At 50.3% G+C, this 20,432-nt stretch overlaps 1 protein-coding gene across 1 annotated transcript in view; it reads right to left on the bottom strand.

Moving 5' to 3' along the window:
• Nucleotides 1-20,432, bottom strand: part of SLC25A17 (solute carrier family 25 member 17) — a 337,066-nt gene that overhangs the window by 125,395 nt on the left and 191,239 nt on the right. The window contains exon 5 of the mRNA XM_086958413.1: nucleotides 16,864-17,015. Within this exon, the coding sequence (XP_086814539.1) occupies nucleotides 16,864-17,015 (152 nt within the window). The remainder of the gene's footprint in view (nucleotides 1-16,863; nucleotides 17,016-20,432) is intronic.

Genomic DNA, 20,432 nt, shown 5'->3' with positions numbered 1-20,432 from the left:
GTGGATGTAAGATGTGCAGAACCAGCAAGAGAACGTTAAAGGCTTGGTGAGAGATTAGAGATGAAGATTAGATCAGGGAGGTAGATTTGATGTAAGAAGGGCAGACTCAGCAAGAGGAGAGGGAAGGCAGAAGGGGAGAGGTGTATGTAATGGGGCAGGAACAGCAAGAGAAAATAAAAGGAAAGGGGAGAAGGAAAAGGCATAGCTGTATTGAGGATGGCATAACTGTTGGACAGGCCACATGAAGGGCCGCTCCCCCCTCGGCCCGACCAGGCCCGAGCCCGGTCACACAAGTGCCACACACCACCACTGCTCGTCTTCCGTCCCCTCCGGGACCCCGGCCCCTGAACATATCGACCTCGTGGGCCCGACCCACTACTGGCCCGCGCGCCCAGCCTGGGCGCCATCTTGGACACTCCACCACGAGGCCGCCTGGCCCCCGATCGACCTCAACCCTGGGCCTAGCCAGGCCTCAGACATCCCGGCACCACCATCCACCCAGGAGGTGAGCGGGCTACTTGGCAAGTCAATGGGAGAAAGAGGCGTCGATGGCTCTCCCCCGCCAGGTGCCGCTCGCCCATCGCCTCCCCGGGCGCTGGCTCCACCCCCCTGCTGGGTGTCTGGACTCCCTCATCCCGGACCTCCCGACCTCCAAGTGCGAGGGTCCGGACATCAAAGGGCACCAGCCCTATAACTGGGGCAGCTCCAGAGCAGGAAGGCAGTTGTATCCTGGAGTCGAGAGACGCAGAGAAGAACTCATCCTTGACGGACTACTGGCGCTGCCGTAGCTCTGCCTTGCGCATCATCGTCCTGCCTGCTGGCGCTGCCGCAACCTTCGTAACCTTCGTAAACCTTCATCGTCGTCGGGACCTGCTGGCGTGGCCGCGGACCGTTTGTAACTACCATCTTCATCGGGACCTGCTGGCTCCGCCGCGGACCGTCGCTTCCTTCGTCCATCTCGGGACCTGCCTGGCTCCGCCGCGGCCCGATCATCTAGAACGCCGAGCTCGAGGATTGAGAGCTATTCCCATCTTTTGGTAACAAGACTGTCCCGCTACCCTTTTCCCAAACCAGAGACCAGAACCGAGGGGACCCCTGAGTCCAGACCTCCTTGTACCATTCATCGTACTTAAAGAATTGCCTATAAAGTATCGTTGAACTTTACCCTTGTGTGGTGTCCGTCTGTGGGGGGGAAGTTACTTGTCTGTACGATCGTCGGAGACGGCTCTCCCCGGAGACCTCTCCCCTTATCCTCGGCCGACCCTCCCGGTCCGTCTAACATTGGTGGCCAGCGGCGCGATCCGAATCACCGCATTATCGTACAGAGAGTAGCTCACCCCACGACGAAATCACGATGTCAAACAAAGAAAGCGGATCCACCGAGAAATTTCAAATGGAGAAATTGGACGAGTACAGCCATCGTGAATTAAAACAATTCTGCATCGAACTAGGTATCGCTACCACCGGTCTAAGTACCAAGGACGATTTCAAGCATGCCCTAGAGTCTTGGGCAGAAACCGGGGCTGCCGGAACCCCCGATCAAAACATCGCAGCAATAGAAAAACAAACCACAGCCCCTGAAGAGCGAAGAACGGGTCTCTCGCAAGACGAGATCCAGGAACGAGAAAAAACCCGACTACACGAGCTGGAAATGGCCCGGCTCAAAATGGATGTCGAACTTAAGTTGGCCGAACAAAAAATAAACTTAGAGCACCTGCGTCTCCGAGAAGAAAGAGAGGAAAAACAGAGACAAAGGGAGCTCGAGGAGAAGAAATTGGCATATGAACACGAGCGAAAATTAGCGGAGATCGACCTACGCAAGCAGAATAAGGAAGTAGGGGTGCCCGAGCAACCCCACACCCCAGGGGCAACAGAGAAAAAGGTACACATCCCCAAGGATGTCGTTCGAGAGTACTTCCGAGAGGACGACATCCAGCAATGGTTTAAGGCCTACGAAATCGCTATGACAGCCCACCGGATCGATAGAAGCGACTGGGGAGCCGGTCTATGGGGGAGATTCCTCAACGAGGGCCGCGACGCCCTGCTACAGCTCCCGGACCACCAGATGACCTCCTATGACCATATGAAAGCTGCACTCCTCACCCGCTATGGCCTCACACCCGAGATGTACCGTCAGAGGTTCCGAGACTGCACCCGCATCCCGGGTACAACTTGGGTGGACTATGTAAACTATTTTAGCCGAGCCTTCGAGGGCTGGATCAAAGGAAGCAAGGTCACAACTTACGAACAACTCTTCAACCTCATGGTATGGGAGCATCTATCGAACAATTGCTTCATCGAGCTCCGCCAGCACCTCCTCGATAGCAAATTGACCGATCCCCGGCAGCTCGCAGCCGAAGCTGACCGGTGGGAAATCACCAGAGTGGGCCGGAATGGGTCCTATGAACAGAGCCGGAACAACAACGGGCAGCACCGTCCCCGAGGAGGAGGAGGAGGCCAAGGACGTGGAAGAAACAACGCTCCGGTCGCCCCCGCTAGCAGCACCACCCCCCCGGCCAACCGGGGCAGCACCCCGGCGCGACCGGGATATCGAGCCAATGTTACGTGCCATCGATGCCAACGAGTCGGCCACTATGCAAACGACCCAAACTGCCCCCAGTATCAGAGCCCAAGACCCCGCCAAGTAGCCGCTGCTGCTCTGGGGGAGGAACAGATCTCAGAGGAACAAGAAGAATATGAGCAAGAGCATCAAGAATGGGAGCCCGCCGCCATGGCTCTAGCCTGCTTAGGGGGGAAAGACATGGTCCCGCGGGTCCCCCTACCCGCTAACACTCAGAAGTACAGCCAATGGGTGAGCATCAATGGACGCCGGGCCGAAGCCCTCCGTGACACCGGGGCCAGTGTGACAGCCGTCCGCTGTCACCTGGTGGCCCCAGAACAGTTCCTACCAAACATTCTCTGCCCTGTCCGTTCAGCCGATAACTCAGAGAGTCTGTGTCGGATGGCCTGCGTCCCTTTCGAATGGGGAGGGGTCTCCGGCATGTTGAAAGTAACGGTCCGAGACGATGCCCCCGTAGACTGCCTCCTGGGGAATGACCTTGAAAGCTCTCCGTGGGCAGCCGTAGAACGACGAGAACACCTGGGGATGTTAGGCATCCCGGACTGGGCATGCGTCACCACCCGGTCCATGGCCGCCCGTGCCAAACCCCGACCCGAGGAACCCGAATGGCCGGCACCTCCGCCTCCGGTCGCGCCAGCCGAAACCACCGACCGTGACGTCCCCCCAGAACCAGCTCAACCTCCAGACCTCGCTAACCTCGACCAGTGGCCTCAAGAGGGGGGGCCCACGCAAGAACAGTTTCACCAAGAACAGAAGACCTGTCCCTCCCTCGAGGGACTCCGCCAACAAGCCCTCGCCCAAAGCGCAGGGGATACCTCCGGAAAACATTGGATCTACTGGGACAATGACCTGCTATACAGTGAACAAAGAATCGCGGAGTTGGGGGCCAGCCGAGTGCTAGTGGTGCCCCTCCGTTTTAGAGACTTTCTGCTAAACCTGGCCCACGATGTCCCCCTGGCTGGACACCTGGGTCAAGATAAAACCTACAGCCGCCTGGTGACCCACTTCTTCTGGCCCAAAATGAGGGACGATGTACACCAGCATTGCCGATCTTGCCCCACGTGCCAAGCCAGTGGAAAGAGCGGCCGCAAACTAAAAGCCCCCCTGCAACCTTTTCCCGTGGTCACCACCCCGTTCGAGAGGGTCGGAATAGACATTGTGGGGCCCCTGGACCCGCGTACAAAACAAGGCCATCGGTTCATCCTGGTGCTAGTGGACCACGCCACCCGCTACCCCGAAGCTGTTCCCCTGCGGACTGTGACAGCCCCGGTAGTCGGCCGGGCTCTGATGGGAATCTTCTCCCGTGTGGGCTTCCCCCGAGAAGTCGTCAGCGACAGAGGCACGAACTTTATTTCCAAATATATGAAGTCCCTCTGGCAACAATGTGGGGTTACCTACCGATTCACGACCCCCTATCACCCTCAAGGAAACGGACTCGTTGAGCGGTTCAACCGCACGCTCGAAGGGATGATTGGGGGGTTGGAAGAGCCCCTCCGTCGCCAGTGGGATGTGCTGCTGCCGTGCCTCCTCTTCGCCTATCGGGAGGTCCCCCAGAAGTCCCTCGGCTTCAGCCCGTTCGAACTGCTGTATGGACATCCAGTACGGGGGCCACTCAGCCTAGTCAAGGAAGGCTGGGAGATGCCCCCTCTAAAGAACCCCCCAGATGTTTTCCGATACCTCCTAACCCTCCGCAACCAGACCCGGCGGTTCCGAGAGCTGGCAAAAGCCAACCTAGAGGCCAGTCAAGAGGACATGAAAAAGTGGTATGACCGGAATGCCTCCTCCATCGAATTTGAACCTGGGCAACAGGTATGGGTGATGTCCCCCACCGAACCCTGCGCCCTGCAAGACAAATGGACGGGGCCCTTCAAAGTAGTCGAGCGCAAGGGCCCTGCCACCTATCTCATCGACATGGAATCTGCCCGGAACCCCCTCCGGGTCCTCCACGCTAATAGACTGAAACCCCACTTTGTGCGTTCAGAACTCAGCCTCCTGATGGCCACAGACAATGGGGCCGAAGAAGACTCCGAGCCCCTCCCTGACCTCCTACGGACTCGGGAGAAAGACGGCTCCGTGGATGGGGTCCGACTCTCGGAGGCCCTCACCCGGGAGCAACGCCAGGAGTGTCGAGACGTTCTGTTGCAGTTCGCCAGCCTGTTTTCCCTCACCCCAGGTGTCACTTCCTGGTGTGTGCACGACGTGGACACGGGGGACAACCCCCCTATCCGCCACCGGGCCTACCGCGTGCCAGATCGGGTACGGGCCTGCATCCAGGAAGAAGTGACCAGAATGCTCACGCTCGGGGTCATCGAGCCCTCAGACAGCCCCTGGGCCAGCCCTGTAGTCCTGGTCCCCAAAGCAGCCGCTCCCGGCACCACACCAGAACTCCGGTTCTGCGTCGACTACCGGGGCTTGAATGCGGTCACCCGAACAGACGCACATCCCATCCCCCGGGCAGACGAACTAATCGACCGCATGGGAGCTGCCCGCTACCTCAGTATTTTCGACCTGACGGCGGGCTACTGGCAGATCGGCCTCACACCCCGGGCCCAAGAACGTTCTGCCTTTTCCACCCCTGATGGCCATTACCATTTCAAGGTCATGCCCTTTGGCATGAAGAATGCTCCAGCAACATTTCAGCGGCTCGTCAACCAGGTCCTGGCAGGGCTCGAAGGATTCAGCGCCGCCTACCTAGACGACATCGCTGTATACAGCCACCATTGGCCCGAGCACCTCCACCACCTCCAAGCGGTGCTACAGGCCCTCCACGGGGCTGGCCTCACGATTAAGGCCAGTAAATGCCAAATTGGTCAGGGGTCCGTAACCTACCTCGGACACCAGGTGGGAAGCGGTCTGGTGGCCCCTCTGCAGCTCAAGATTGCCGCCATCCAGTCCTGGCAGCCCCCCATCACCCAGACCGAGGTACGCGCCTTCCTGGGCCTCACGGGCTATTACCGAAGGTTCGTGAAGGACTATGGTACCATAGTGGGGCCCCTCACAGAACTCACGTCCAAAAATCAACCCAAGAAAGTCAACTGGACCCCGGAGTGTCAAACAGCCTTCGAACAATTGAAGGCCGCCATGTGCTCCGCCCCTGTGCTCCAGGCCCCCGACTACAGCCGGGAGTTCGTCGTCCAGACGGATGCCTCCGACCATGGCATTGGGGCAGTCCTGTCTCAAGTGAACACCGAAGGCCTTGATCAGCCAGTGGCCTTCATCAGCAGGCGACTCCTACCCCGAGAACAACGCTGGAGCACCATAGAGAGGGAGGCCTTCGCTGTGGTATGGGCCCTCAAAAAGCTCCGGCCCTACCTCTTTGGCACGCACTTTCGGGTGCAGACCGACCATCGACCCCTGCAGTGGCTGATGCAGATGCGGGGGGAAAACCCGAAACTACTACGTTGGTCCATCTCCCTACAAGGGATGGACTTCACTGTGGAGCACCGGCCTGGGCCAGATCACGCCAACGCGGATGGCCTGTCCCGGTTTTTCCGCCTCGACGAGGAGAGTCCCCAAGAGGATGGGTGACTCTCCCCGCCTTCAGCTGGGGGGGACGCATGTTGGACAGGCCACATGAAGGGCCGCTCCCTCCTCGGCCCGACCAGGCCCGAGCCCGGTCACACAAGTGCCACACACCACCACTGCTCGTCTTCCGTCCCCTCCGGGACCCCGGCCCCTGAACATATCGACCTCGTGGGCCCGACCCACTACTGGCCCGCGCGCCCAGCCTGGGCGCCATCTTGGACACTCCACCACGAGGCCGCCTGGCCCCCGATCGACCTCAACCCTGGGCCTAGCCAGGCCTCAGACATCCCGGCACCACCATCCACCCAGGAGGTGAGCGGGCTACTTGGCAAGTCAATGGGAGAAAGAGGCGTCAATGGCTCTCCCCCGCCAGGTGCCGCTCGCCCATCGCCTCCCCGGGCGCTGGCTCCACCCCCCTGCTGGGTGTCTGGACTCCCTCATCCCGGACCTCCCGACCTCCAAGTGCGAGGGTCCGGACATCAAAGGGCACCAGCCCTATAACTGGGGCAGCTCCAGAGCAGGAAGGCAGTTGTATCCTGGAGTCGAGAGACGCAGAGAAGAACTCATCCTTGACGGACTACTGGCGCTGCCGTAGCTCTGCCTTGCGCATCATCGTCCTGCCTGCTGGCGCTGCCGCAACCTTCGTAACCTTCGTAAACCTTCATCGTCGTCGGGACCTGCTGGCGTGGCCGCGGACCGTTTGTAACTACCATCTTCATCGGGACCTGCTGGCTCCGCCGCGGACCGTCGCTTCCTTCGTCCATCTCGGGACCTGCCTGGCTCCGCCGCGGCCCGATCATCTAGAACGCCGAGCTCGAGGATTGAGAGCTATTCCCATCTTTTGGTAACAAGACTGTCCCGCTACCCTTTTCCCAAACCAGAGACCAGAACCGAGGGGACCCCTGAGTCCAGACCTCCTTGTACCATTCATCGTACTTAAAGAATTGCCTATAAAGTATCGTTGAACTTTACCCTTGTGTGGTGTCCGTCTGTGGGGGGGAAGTTACTTGTCTGTACGATCGTCGGAGACGGCTCTCCCCGGAGACCTCTCCCCTTATCCTCGGCCGACCCTCCCGGTCCGTCTAACAATAACCAACAGGAAAGACTGGCTAGAGAGTTGAGAGGTGAAGAGTAGGGCAGGGAAGAGATATGTGAATGTACGAGGGGAAGAATCAGCAGGCAAAACATGAGAGGAAAGGTGGGAAAATGAGAGGTAAAGAGTAGAGCATGGAGGTATTAGGGTCAAGAGCAACGTAAGAGTGGCAGAACTAGAGAGAGAAAAAATGTGATCCTTATCAACTGTTTTCATTACATTAATTTATGAAATGTGTACTGCAGCTTTATGTTCATGAATGTGGTCTTTTAAAACCATACTCCTTATGTTTTGTAAGGATTTAAGCAATGGACATTGACTTTCTTGCTTTTTGGAGTTGGTTTACACCTTTTAAATACAAAATGTTGCTTAAATTAGCAGTCAGATTTCGGCATGTTTTGTTTATTTTTGGTATCCTCAAAGTGTGGGTATGATAAATCGTTTATTTAATTGGGGAAGATGCCTAGTTTTGTTACAGTACATCTTGGGCTCTGTGAAATATAGGTACATAGAGGAATGCTAGGCTATGTATTAGGGGTCACGGTTTCAGTTGGTTAGGCAAAACCTCAGAGGAGGCGCATTGTGTGTTTGTGATGCAACTTTATTTATTTAATACTTGTGCTTAATCATGTCGGATGATGGTGATGAAATAAAATTTTGCCCCCCCCTGGAAAAATTTCTGCGGACGCCCATGCTACGGGACCTCAGATAGCAAGGTAGAAACGGTATGTAATCAATTAGTCTGGAGCAGAAGGCAGAGCGCTGCAATGGGAGGAAGCCAGAGGTATACGGCAGCACCCCATTGCAGAACTTTGGAAAGAGGCGCTAACAATGTGGGAGACACCTGCACAATCTAGCGGAGAAGAGGGAGAGAATGAAGAAGAGTAGAATCAATAGGACTATGAGGCCCCAGTCCCGGGAATGAGATATGTTCATGTTTTTTTTTTTAAATGAACAAATAGACTGAAAATAGCCGAGAGAGGTTGGGAAGACATAATACACTAGGTTTGACCAGGTGGACTTGTTAGTCCATCTGGACACACACATTAAGACAGAGCAATCAAGTACCCTGATTTAATCACACGCTAACGATCAGCATACCCTTCTGCATACGTTTTGGTTATGGTTTGTAGTTATCGTTTGCTTTGTTCATATAAATATGCATGCAAAAGTATGATAGGACTTATGGGCATTGATGGACTCCTGCTTAACGAATTTCTAAAAGAGAGGGACTCCCAAGCGGGGTGAGACGAAATATCATGAGGAATGGATAGCATGCAGATGAAATGTGATAAAACGATTATATGCATTAGTAAAGAAGTTGGACAATTGGCATGTGCATTGCTAATGACATACGATGCACAGCTACATACAATGAATGAAAATATTTCTGTTATATTGAATACACATGTTCGTGACATGTGCACAGGCTTATTACAAAATGCAAATGAAAATATGATTTATAAAAAAAAAAAAGAACAGTAAGTTGTTCCTTTTTTCCATATTCCACTTCAGGAGTCCGGCAGCAACATAATGGATGCAGGGAAGTTAAACAGACCCTATGTACCCTGAATCTGAATGTCATGCTAACTTTCTCAGCAGACCTTAAAGTAATAGCTGGTAAAGAAACACATTTTTTTTTTATTCTTAGGATGCCAATGAATGGACAGACAAGTGGGCAAAGAAACATCCTTCCAAATTGGACAAAGACTTAACAGAAGAACCTACAAATGAAAAGTGTGGTAAAGTGATAAAACCCAAAGCTGAACAAGGGAAGACAAACACAGATAAATAGTCAAAATAACAGCATGGAGGGGGAATTCTAACGTGGAGGCCATTGAGGTTTTGAATCTGAAAGTAATATACGGGCGTCATCAGGTGGAGACCTCAGCAACGAGGAAGAACGGGAACTCCTTGCACACATCACACTATTGATGGCTGATGATGTATTCTGAACTAAAGGCTTGATAGATATATGTATGGCTACCTGATTGATAATATTATTTCATATTTGTATTAGTTCATATTCCGTAACAACTAGCCAAAACTAGCTCAAACACAGGTGCAGAAACAATACCCTCAAACAGTAACCCAACCTTATTCTCTCGCCCCTAAGGCTCAATTCAGTTCCGCTATAGGGAAAAGACGTTGGTTTGTTGGTAGGGTAAGCGTTGAATAGTTTTTAGCCGATTTTGGTGTTGGGAGTTAATGTTGACCCTGAGGTAAGATATAGCATACAGAACTGATTACTAGATTTCAAGCCTCTCGTAATAACCAGCTTGTAAATACCCACAACCATACAGCTAGAGTTTTTGACCGTGCTGACCCCGTTCTTAATACAGGTGACTTTAACCGCCTCAATATGGTGTGTGGAATATAGAGGCATACAGAATATATCACAGGGCAGATTGTGTCTCCCAATACCTAGCCCCCCAGTAACTAAAAATGCCCAAGGTTTTAGTAAGCAGCTCCACGATTGGGAGGTCATAAGCCCAACTACCAGGGAATGCACACATTTTAACATACACGATCAGCTCTCTAGGTGAGACATGATTATCCGGTCAGAGCAGCTGCAAGGTGCACTACATTACCTATGAAGCGCAACATCAGACCACCATCCTGCACTGACACATTTACATTGGTGTAGACTTACAGCATGTTTCCCCACCTGGAGACTCCAGCCTCAGGCATTGCAGGACACCCCATATTGAGGGAGAATTGAAACAAACATAGAATAGTACTTTTAACACAATGCGGGATCAACAGATATTATTACCGCCAGAGTGGGATATATTTGAGGCCTTACCAGAGATATGCATACACACTTCATATGGGGTGAAAGCTACCCTCAATAAGGATGTACTCGGATTAGAGGAAGGGATACGCCAGCTAGAAACTGCTGATGTTAATCGGGAACAGCTGTGACCACACTTAATCCAGACTATGAAAACTTACAATAAGGTGATGGAGTAATTACACCTAAAGACAAATGATGGAATAAAAAAATATATATTCCTACTGAGAGTATCCCCTGCACATACAGCATCACTGGAGGAACCCCTTCGTTTGTAGGAATTAAGTGGTAATTTAAGAACTGGCACCAGGAAAAACAATGGGAAGCGATTAATTTTTCCATGAATATTATACCAGTTGTGTTGGCTTCCTAGCCCCATGCTGCTAAATCTGTACATAGAATCATAACATAAATAAGAGTTGCCACCCACAAATAGAGAAGCTCTACTAATCCTCCAATTAAAACAATGACTCAGGGAATGGCGTCATACAGACCCCCAATGTGCATTTTGAATAGTGACTGTAAAATACCAGAAATAAATATTTGCTGATAAAATTATTTCCAGCCCTGAAGGAGCTAGTATACCTAGCACCATCGGGGGTTGTCCCTCAAATAAATACAGCCTTAAACATCAAAAGACTATCTGATATAATGGCAGGCTGCATCGCCGAGAGTGGGATTCTTGCAATAGCTGCTATTTTGACATGAATTAATCCTTTAATTCCCAGGAATTATGCTTACTTTACAGGGTGCTGGATAAAATGGGATTCGGCACTGGGATACTTAAGTTGATAAAACTCCTGTATACAAACCCATTACCTGGGAATGTAACCGCTGAACAAATACAGTTAAAAAGGGGAACAGGTGAGAGCATCCCCCTCAGTCCCATCCTTTTTCATAAACTATGGAAACACTAACAGCTACATCGCGCAATATGGCCCCAGATTGGGGCATCTAGATGGGAAGAACGATACACGGCATTTCCCTTTACACTGATCATGTACTGTTGTATTTCCGGAATATGAAGAGGGATCTGGTTCTCTGAAAGCATCCAGCACTGTCTCAGGGTTACACATAAATTAGAACCAGTCCTGCTTATTTGCACTTAAATTGAGAGAGGAGCTGGGCATTAAGTGATTGCCCCAGCTTCTACAGACCTGGGGATATAAGCCCTTCAAACATTTAGCGGTCAATATACATTACAAGGATTCTGACCCTATAGATGACACCTTAATCAGAGCACGCACGAACACCTAGGCCTCCATATCTTTTTAGAAAAAATACTGTTGTCGGTGAAAGTCAAGATTGCCATAGTGAAAACGATGTGGTTGTCAAATGTCACGATTTGTTTGCCATTAAACGTTTCTTTACTGAATTGGAGCTAGTCTGAAAACCCAGATACTGGTTAAGAGGAGACACAAACTAGCCCTCCTCAAAAATGCAATACCCCCTTCGAGAGGGTGGCCTTGCCATTCCCAACTCGAAGATTTATTACCTAGCCTCTCGGCAACAAAGGGTTAGCATGGTGGGTGGCAGAAGCCCTTCTCCCCAGGCTGAACACACAAAAGATACAGCAGAAAGCAAATCACTCCAGACCAAATCCATTGCAATTCCAACCCAAAACCTGAAAAGCAATATGCTGCCGGAAGTGGCACAAAGTCCTACACAAAAAGATGACTAAAACAACGCCCACCCAACAGGACCTCTATAGGGCACCCCCAATCTAGACTAGCCACCCATATAAATATACACGACTGGTCGGATGCTGGAATTCCATTCCATGAGATCTATGTTATGACCCTGTGTTACAGTTACACACATTTTAAGCATTATTACAGGAGCTCTCCATCCCAACCGGGCAATTTCTGATGTTCAATGCTGGAAGCTCCTCCAACAAATATAGTACAGGACTTAGGACATGCCAGCAGGATGGTTATAAGGTCATACAATGCCTTAATACAAGTTACCAAACTTATCTTTCAGGCATGGTAAGTGCCATGGGAAAAGGAATGAACAGTGAAATATCAGACAATGATTGGACAAGACAGCTGGCTTAAACCAAAACACTTTAGAGGAATATGAGATCATGCTAAATCAATGTAACAATCCATTGTCCATATGTATCCAACACCACATCAGCTACATAAAATCTTCAATGCCATCCCTCACCAAAGTCTAAACAACGCTACCCTTCAGGATAGGTTTTAATAATGATCAGAAATACAGTCTTTCAAGAAACAAGGATGTCAATCAATAGTAAAAAATAAAAAATAAAAATAAAGCTGTGTGGGCTCCCTGTCCTACATTTTATGATTATTCGCTCGTCCCATTTAAAGTAAATTTGAAGTAAGTTCATAGACCTGGCGCTTATACCGACCAAAAGGCTATTGGCGTAGAAATGGATGTCAAATAACCACCAACATGGGTGCAATGGAACACAGAACTCTAGGTGGGTAGAGGCAGTAGGACATCCTATTATTGAGCAGCAAAAACACAATTGCCTCCAAATAAATGACTGTTTCAGTTTCAGTTTATAGTTTATTGCACAGTTAATTAAAACCAATGCGATACAATAACACGCAATAGGGAAGTTAAAATGCTCATAAAAACATGCGTATAAGATCAATTCTATACTATAGTACGATAAGCATAAACGATTCAACATAAAAAGTGATTTTGTTAACCGGCCGCCCACATTGGCCGTTCTGTACTTCTCATCCACTTGTAGGCCTATTAGTCTATTCGTATTTCCCATAAAATTCATTAAAATTTGCAGCATAGATGGTTCATCAATGTAAGTTAAATCATATGTCCTGTTTTATGAATTATTCATGGGTCAATTTTTGGTAGTTTTTTTCCACTGCTTTTAAAAAATTCACAAATCTGCAGCTCAGCTAAGGGTCCTGTGCTGAGAAGCAGGTTAGCACTGCACTCCTTTGTGTGCGTACACCCTGTAGAATAAAATGGTGTTTCAGCAGAAGCTTCCTTTCTTCTTGCAGTTCCTCACACGAGCGTAGCAGGTGCAACATGTCTTCTGCCCCAATGCCACATAGCCTGCATAGTGTTCCTGCTTTCGATCTCAGCCAGTGAGGAAGGTGTAGGATGCATGGTAGCAGGCCCAGTCTATATCTTAAAAAGGACAGTTTTTTTTTTTGTGTAACCTAGGCCGAGATATGGCTGGGGGGCTAGTGTCAGGTATGTGTTTAATACCATCCATGCATGAGATCTTTTTGATAGGATGGCTTTATCCTGAACCCATGACTGTAGCTTGATCGATTTTTTCACCAATTTGTTGAGTGTTTTGTGATCTGCAGGGGACGCCCAGAGCTCTGCCAGCCCGGTGTTCACTAGGCTTTTTTCCAGGTATTTTGCAGCTGGTGAGTTTTGGGTCTGCTCTAGCTCTTTCCATAAATATTCATTCAGCGTTCCTTCAGTCGTTTTTCTTACTTTATCCCATGAGCAGATATATGCACCCCGTCGTGCCAAAAGCTGTGACCGAATTCCAAACTCCAATCTGATCTGTGCTGGGGAGGTTCGCTTTGGGAGGCTGAAGATGATTCTATATGCCGACACGATTGTACTGTCAAGTGTTACGGCATCTCTGCCTCGGTGGGCCTCGCTCTCATAAGTTAGTGTTGGTAACAGTTTGGTGCGTATGACATGTAGTAGAGGGGTCAGAGAAGGGCCGGAGAGGTTGTTATTTAGTGTTTTTAAGGCGATTGCCAGAGCGAGGCCTTTGCCTCTTATGCTAGCCCTTTGTTCGCTAAATTGGCCACCACTGTCTATCTTCACACCTAGATATTTGTACGACGAGGTGTCTTTGATACAGGTGTTATTCCAGAACCACGAAAAAACGTTCTTCTTTTTGTTCTTGCTGATTGTCATTGTTTGCGTTTTCTCGAGGTTCACTAGTAAGTCATTTAACTCGGAATATCTCTGGGTCGTATTTAAAAGGTTTTGGAGCCCTACTCTTGTATGGCTTATTAGCACCAGGTCGTCTGCATATAAGAGGCATGGTAAATTGAGGCCTCCTAATTTTGGCGAGTGTGAGTTGCAGTTGTTTAATAGGGGCACCAAGTGCCCCAGGAACAGGTTGAACAATGTGGGGGCCAACACGCAGCCCTGCTTAAGGCTGTTATTAGTTTGTATCCGCCTTGACAGCATTGAGCCGTCCCCCACCTTAATCTGAATCCAAGTGTCTGTATGTAGATTGATTAACAGCTCCAACAAACCTTTTGAGATACCCCAATCATTGAGTTTTGTCCATAGTAGATTGCGGTTAATGTTATCAAATGCCGCTTTGTAGTCAATATAGCAGAGGTGCAGAGGCAATTTTTTCATCTCTGCCTTATCTATAAGCATACCCATCGTCAGTATGTTTGTTGTTGTCCCCACTGCTTTAACGAAGCCTGTTTGATTAACAGGTATAAGAGATTTCCTCATGGCCCATGCCTTTAGTTCTTCCAGTATTAGACCTGCAAAATACTTCGCATCATTATCGATTAGGGCAACTAGCCGATAATTTTGAGGAAGGCCCCTGTCCCCTGCTTTATGTATGGGGGCAATGATGGAGCCCTTCCAAGTGTCTGGCAAGATGTTAGTGTGCCTGATCTCCCGAAAAAGGGGTTCAAGTGCCGCTGCCCAATAGTCCATATCTTGTTTGAAGAGGACGGGCGGAATCCCGTTTGGACCCAGCGCGCCTTCCCTTCTTCCTTTCTTTATTTGCCGCTTTATTATGGGTTCCAGTGATATATGATCTGTGTCCCCCACCATGTCCTGGTCGATTGGGCACCTTTGTAGCCTATTGCCGACATCATGGGCTTGTACAGGAAAGGGTTTGCTCATGTTCTGATTGGCCGGCAGACCTCGGTTAAAATGGTTTTCGAGATATACTGCCCAAGTTGCCTCTGTGATGTTTGATGTTATCTCCGTTTTTGCAGGGTGCGTTAATGAATTTATTGTTTTCCAAAACCTTGCACCGTCATTCTTTTTTATGTCCTCATGAAGTGTTGCCCAGAGTTGTTCCTCTATAGTTCTGTTTGCTTCCCACTTTAGTTTTTTTAATGAGGCTTTAAGTTTAGAGAGTTGATACAGCATCCTTTTGTTGTTGTGGTCCTACTGTGCTGCTCTCATTAACTTAGAGATTGAGTATTTCATTTCTTTAATTTTCCCTCTATATGCTTGGGGAAGGGTGCCCAGCTTGTTCGTCCTTGTGCGTAGTTTGGGCTTTGTTGCATATTGCCCCAAGGTGGAAGTAAACTGCACCCATTTCGCTACTTCATTAGGGCCTGTGCGCTCCATATAATGTTGTTTTGCCAGTCCAGTCAAAAATTCGCCCATTGCGGTCGAATACTTGATCTTTTTAAAGTTTACGGTGTAGATGGACTCTTTAGGAGCATTCGAACGCTCGTAAGTTGGCTTAGCAAGGTCCATAGTGATTTCCTGAGGGCAATGATCGCTATCTGTTTGGTTCCCTATCTGATAAGATATTGTGAATTGGAAGAGTGGAAGTGACATGAAGGTATAATCTAGCGTGCTATTCGCTTTTCTTGAGTGAAAAGTTGAGGCTGGCGGGTTATCCCCTGCAAACCTGCCATTTAATGCCCTGATGTTTAAGTTTTCTAATGCCTCAAGTACCTTCTTTCCCAATTTTGATTGATTGGCTGTTTGTGGCTTACTTTGTTGTGGTAGTGCCCAGAATGTATTTTGTGCCGTGGTACCCTCCTCTTGTGTTGTTCCCATAAGATTGAGGTTGAAATCCCCAGTGAGTACTAAGTTCGCTGTTTTTTCCCCCGTGATGCACTCTTCAATATATGCATATAACTCCTCCGCTGCTTTTTTCTTTCCTTTGGGGTGAATATAAGCATTAACCAAGATGCAGTTATTAATTATTTTACCTAGTCCTGTAGTCAGAGTCAGGTTAACTGCGAGTGCAGCTGTCGCCGAGGGCCCGGTTTCTTTAGCCATCTCAAAGCTAGTTGTAGCTACATATGTTACCAAACCTCCTCTTAAGAGACCATACTTGGCTAAGCTCTTTGCGCCGGAGAAAAAGCGTAGATACCCCTGCAGGTGCGGGGGCTCGGCAAGCCAGGTTTCTTGCAGCGCATGACTGGGAAAACATGTTAAATCTCCAAGAGAAACTCGATAAACTCCCCTGAGGACACGTGGTACCCAGACACTCTGGGGCACGAACACAAAAGTAGAGTTTGAGACTGCGACCCCTGGCCAACAAAACCCAAACACCAATGTCCACATTTTCCACCATATTTGTTGGCCAGTCAGTGTGGTGCTATCTGAAAACCGTCTGTCCCTTTACCACGTTATCACTTATCTCGCCCCTCGACTTCCAGAGTCAACAAACAGAAGCGTGAGAGACCCCTTAATAGGGGCAAAACAGATAGAGCACAAATGTCAATTTCACTTCTTTGAATTTTATCGTATGTGAATGGGTAACAAGCTTTAGTTCACCTACTGTTAAACAATGTCCGCATTTTCCCCAACTCTCTTTCTTTACCATTCCTTTCTTTTTCTTTCTCCTCATCTTTTATACGTTTCGCCCTTTAAGCTCTGGCTAATAATCAGATAGTAATACAGTGTAGCAGGATGCAATGTGACGTTTGAATACAATACCACAATGTAACAAACAAATAGGATTGGTCTAGTCAGCTTCACTTTGAAAAATAAGTGCAAATATTTTTTCCAAAGAGTTGGCGTCCCTTACTAGGCCTATATGTAACATTAATGGGATCTGCAGGCACAAAGCAGCAGGATTATACTGGTAGGGCACATCAGTAAGCAGCCACGCAACCACAGTAGGTATCACTTATCTCATGGGGGTGTCTCTCACAAAAACACTTCAAGGTCTCTTACCAGCCACAAAGCCCAGGATGAGATCCTTCCCGGTGCTGGGGGGCTCCCTCTTCATCCAGGCCACCTTCAGGCTGTTGAACGTGTAGAAATAGACGAAATTCGAGCAGCAGAGGCTCGAGATGACCGAGAACCAGCCACGGTAGGGCGCCAAACTATAAAGAAGGCAAAGAACGCCAGTCAGGTACAGAAGCAGGTATTTCGCACAAAGTAACTACTACAATTCCAAGTAGGTAAAGAAGAAATTAGTCACTAATCCTTAAGAACAAGGAGACAACTCCCACAAGCTGCCATGGGGACAAGTACAGAATCCAAAATTACACAGGGCCACAACTAACACTTGTGCATGGGCATCAGTAGGGTACAGACACAAATCAATTAATGATCTCATACAGGTCTCGTTTGTATTCACACCGGCCCAGTAATGCTCATGTGGGCTCTAAAGTGCCTGCACTCAAGGCGGCCACGTAATGCACTCACAGTTCAATAACGCCCACATTCAGGGTGGGAGCATGGACGACAAGATTGGAGACTGGCCGTGAAATTTTGTGGCTTCTGAGGTTCTACCAGAAGCACAAGTTACTTACCTTCGGTAACGATATATATGTAAGAAACAGTAGTTAGTATTAGATTCCTTACCTTAGAATATCCCCAGACTGGATCCGGAAAATTTTGCATAGCAGTACCCCTGCTCGTCGGTAGCCATCGTCTGCGGCTCCGTGTCCGTCGTCGGCGTCGTTGGCGCCGGGATGACGTCGGAGTACTTAAACGCCGCCCTCGCGCGCTGACGTCAGTTCTTATACATAGCTTTTCCGTGCCAGAAACGCAGAGCCATGATAAAAACCAACACGGGTGCCATGAAACTAGGGCCCTGAAAGGGGATGTCCTTAACCCTATATATCGGTTCGCAGAACGGGGAGGATGGGTGGGGCGGTAAGGAATCTAATACTAACTACTGTTTCTTACAGATATATCGTTACCGAAGGTAAGTAACTTGTGCATCTGAAAGAAACAGGTTAGTATTAGATTCCTTACTTTAGAATAGATACCCCAGCAATACGAACCCCAGTGGTGGGTCTGCGAACCATTGATCACACCAGAAAGACCTGGAGAACGGAACGGACAAAGAAGCCATCTCTCCAGACATGGCTGTCCAGGCGGTAGTGTTTCGCAAACGTGTGCAGCGAGGCCCACGTAGCTGCCTGACAGATGTCCAGCATGGAGACTCCCCGACCAAGGGCAGTAGTAGGAAGAGTGGCCAGAGTGGAATGGGCCCTCAGCCCAACAGGAGGCTCCTTTTTAGCCAAGAGTAGCATACCTTGATGCACAACACAACCCACCGAGAGATGGTCCGCTTGTGCACCGCCCGACCCTTCTTAGCACCCACTTAACCAACAAAGAGTTGGTCATCCACCCGGAACTGGAGTGTGCGATCCAAATAGAATGAGAGCACACGTTTTGGGTTCAGACGATGGAGCCTCTCTTCCTCTTTCGAGGGATGCGGAGGCGGAAAGAAGGTGGGCAAGGTGATGGACTGCCCAATGTGGAACGCTGGGACTACCTTGGGCAGGAAAGAGGGTCGCGTCCGCAACACAACTTTGCCCGGATGGACAGAAAGGAAAGGAGGTTTAGAGGAAAGAGCCTGGAGCTCACTCACTCTCATTGCAGAGGGGATGGCAACCAGGAATGCAGTCTTGAGTGTAAGGAGACGAAGAGGACAGTTATGAAGTGGCTCGAAAGGAGCGCACATCAGGTAAGTCAGAACAAGGTTCAAGTCCCACTGAGACATCACGAAAGGAACAGCAGGAAACATATGAGTGATTCCCTTCAAAAACCTATTTACAACTGGGGACTTGAACAAAGAGGGCTTATCAGGGAGCCTTAAGAAGGCGGAAACGCAGAGAGGTATCCCTTGATAGTGCCAAGAGCAGAGCCCTGCAGGGCAAGAGAAAGAAGAAAGAGGAGAACCTCTGAAAGAGGGGCAGAAAGGGGATCCACAGCCTTTGCTGTGCACCATGCCACAAATTTGTTCTACCTGCAGGCGTATACCGATTTTGTGGAGGGACGCCTGGCTGCCAGAATCACATTACAGACTTCAGGAGGCAAGTCAAATGGCCTCAACTGCCGCTGCTCAATCTCTACGCATGTAAGTGGAGACTGGACAGGTTCGGGTGGAGGACCGTCCCCTGCTGCTGCGACAGAAGGTCCTCCGGAAGAGGCAGACGAATCGGGGGATCGACAGACATGCTGAGTAGCTCGGGATACCAGTATCTTCGTGCCACAAGGATAACTTGGGCCCGGTCGCGTCTGATCTTCTTCAGCAGTCTGGGCAGAAGTGGTATAGGTTGAAAGGCGTACAACAGACCGCAGCTCCACTCGTGACGAAAAGCGTCTCCGAGCGAGTGCGTTCTCTTCTGTGGTGAACAGATCTAACCAAGGCTCTCCCCACTGCTGAAAGAAACCTTGCGCAACGTCCGAGTTCAGACCCCATTCGTGATCCATCATGCACCGACGGCTGAGATTGTCCGCCCTGGCGTTAATGGAACCTGCCAGGTGTTGAACCACCAGGGTCAGGCCCTGATGTTCCAGCCACTGCCAGAGGCACAGATGGGGTCCACGACTCCACCCCGCCCTGTTTGTTGCAGTACCACATGGCGGTGGTGTTGTCCGTGAACACCTGCACTACACTCCCCCAGACAGAGGGGAGGAATGCCTTCAGTGCAAGCCGGATCGCCCGCAGCTCCAGAAGGTTGATGTGGAGCCGGGACTCCACCGGAGACCAGAGGCCTCTGATCTCCACCTCTCCCATTTGGCCCCCCCAGCCCTGGAGGGTCTCGTCCGTCACAACAACGTGCTCCGGTTGGGGTAGGGAAAGGATCTGCCGCTGACCCAATCGCAGTCCGTGAGCCACCACTGCAACTGTCTTACAGTGCCCTCCGAGATCAAGACATGGTCGGACAAGTTGCCCTGATGCTGGGCCCACTGAAACTTCAGGTCCAACTGCAGAGCCCGCATCCGCCACCTGGCGTGATGCACCAGCGGATGCAGGAGGCCATCAGCCCCAGAAGCCGCAGCCTCACCCTGACCGAGACTCGGGATAATGGCTGAAAGATCGGAATCAGAGACTGAATATCCTGAACCCGCTGTTCGGGAGGATAAACCCGAAACAGCGCCGAGTCTAGAACCGCTCCGATGAAGAGGAGCTTCTGAGAGGGACACAGGTGTGACTTCGGATCATTGATGGAGAACCCCAGCAGGTGCAGGAGGTCGGCTGTAGTCTAGAGGTGGCTGACGACTGTCTGGGGCGAGCCCGCCTTCAACAACCAGTCATTGAGGTAGGGGAAGACTGAAACCCCTAACCTGCGCAGATGAGCTGCGACCACCGCCATCACTTTCGTGAACACCCGTGGGGCGCTGGTAAGGCCGAAGGGGAGCACGGTAAACTGAAAGTGCTTGTGGCCTACCGTGAACCGCAGGTAACGCCGGTGGGCGGCAGGACGGGGATGTGAAAATAAGCGTCCTGCAAGTCCAACGCTACCATCCAGTCTCCCGGGCCCAGGGCAGCTAAGACC

This window comes from Lissotriton vulgaris, chromosome 1_1 (assembly GCF_964263255.1).
Source record: "Lissotriton vulgaris chromosome 1_1, aLisVul1.2, whole genome shotgun sequence".
Classification (NCBI taxonomy): domain Eukaryota; kingdom Metazoa; phylum Chordata; class Amphibia; order Caudata; family Salamandridae; genus Lissotriton; species Lissotriton vulgaris.
The sequence above is the reverse complement of the archived record's forward strand: the minus strand, read 5'-3'. Positions and strand labels throughout refer to the sequence as shown.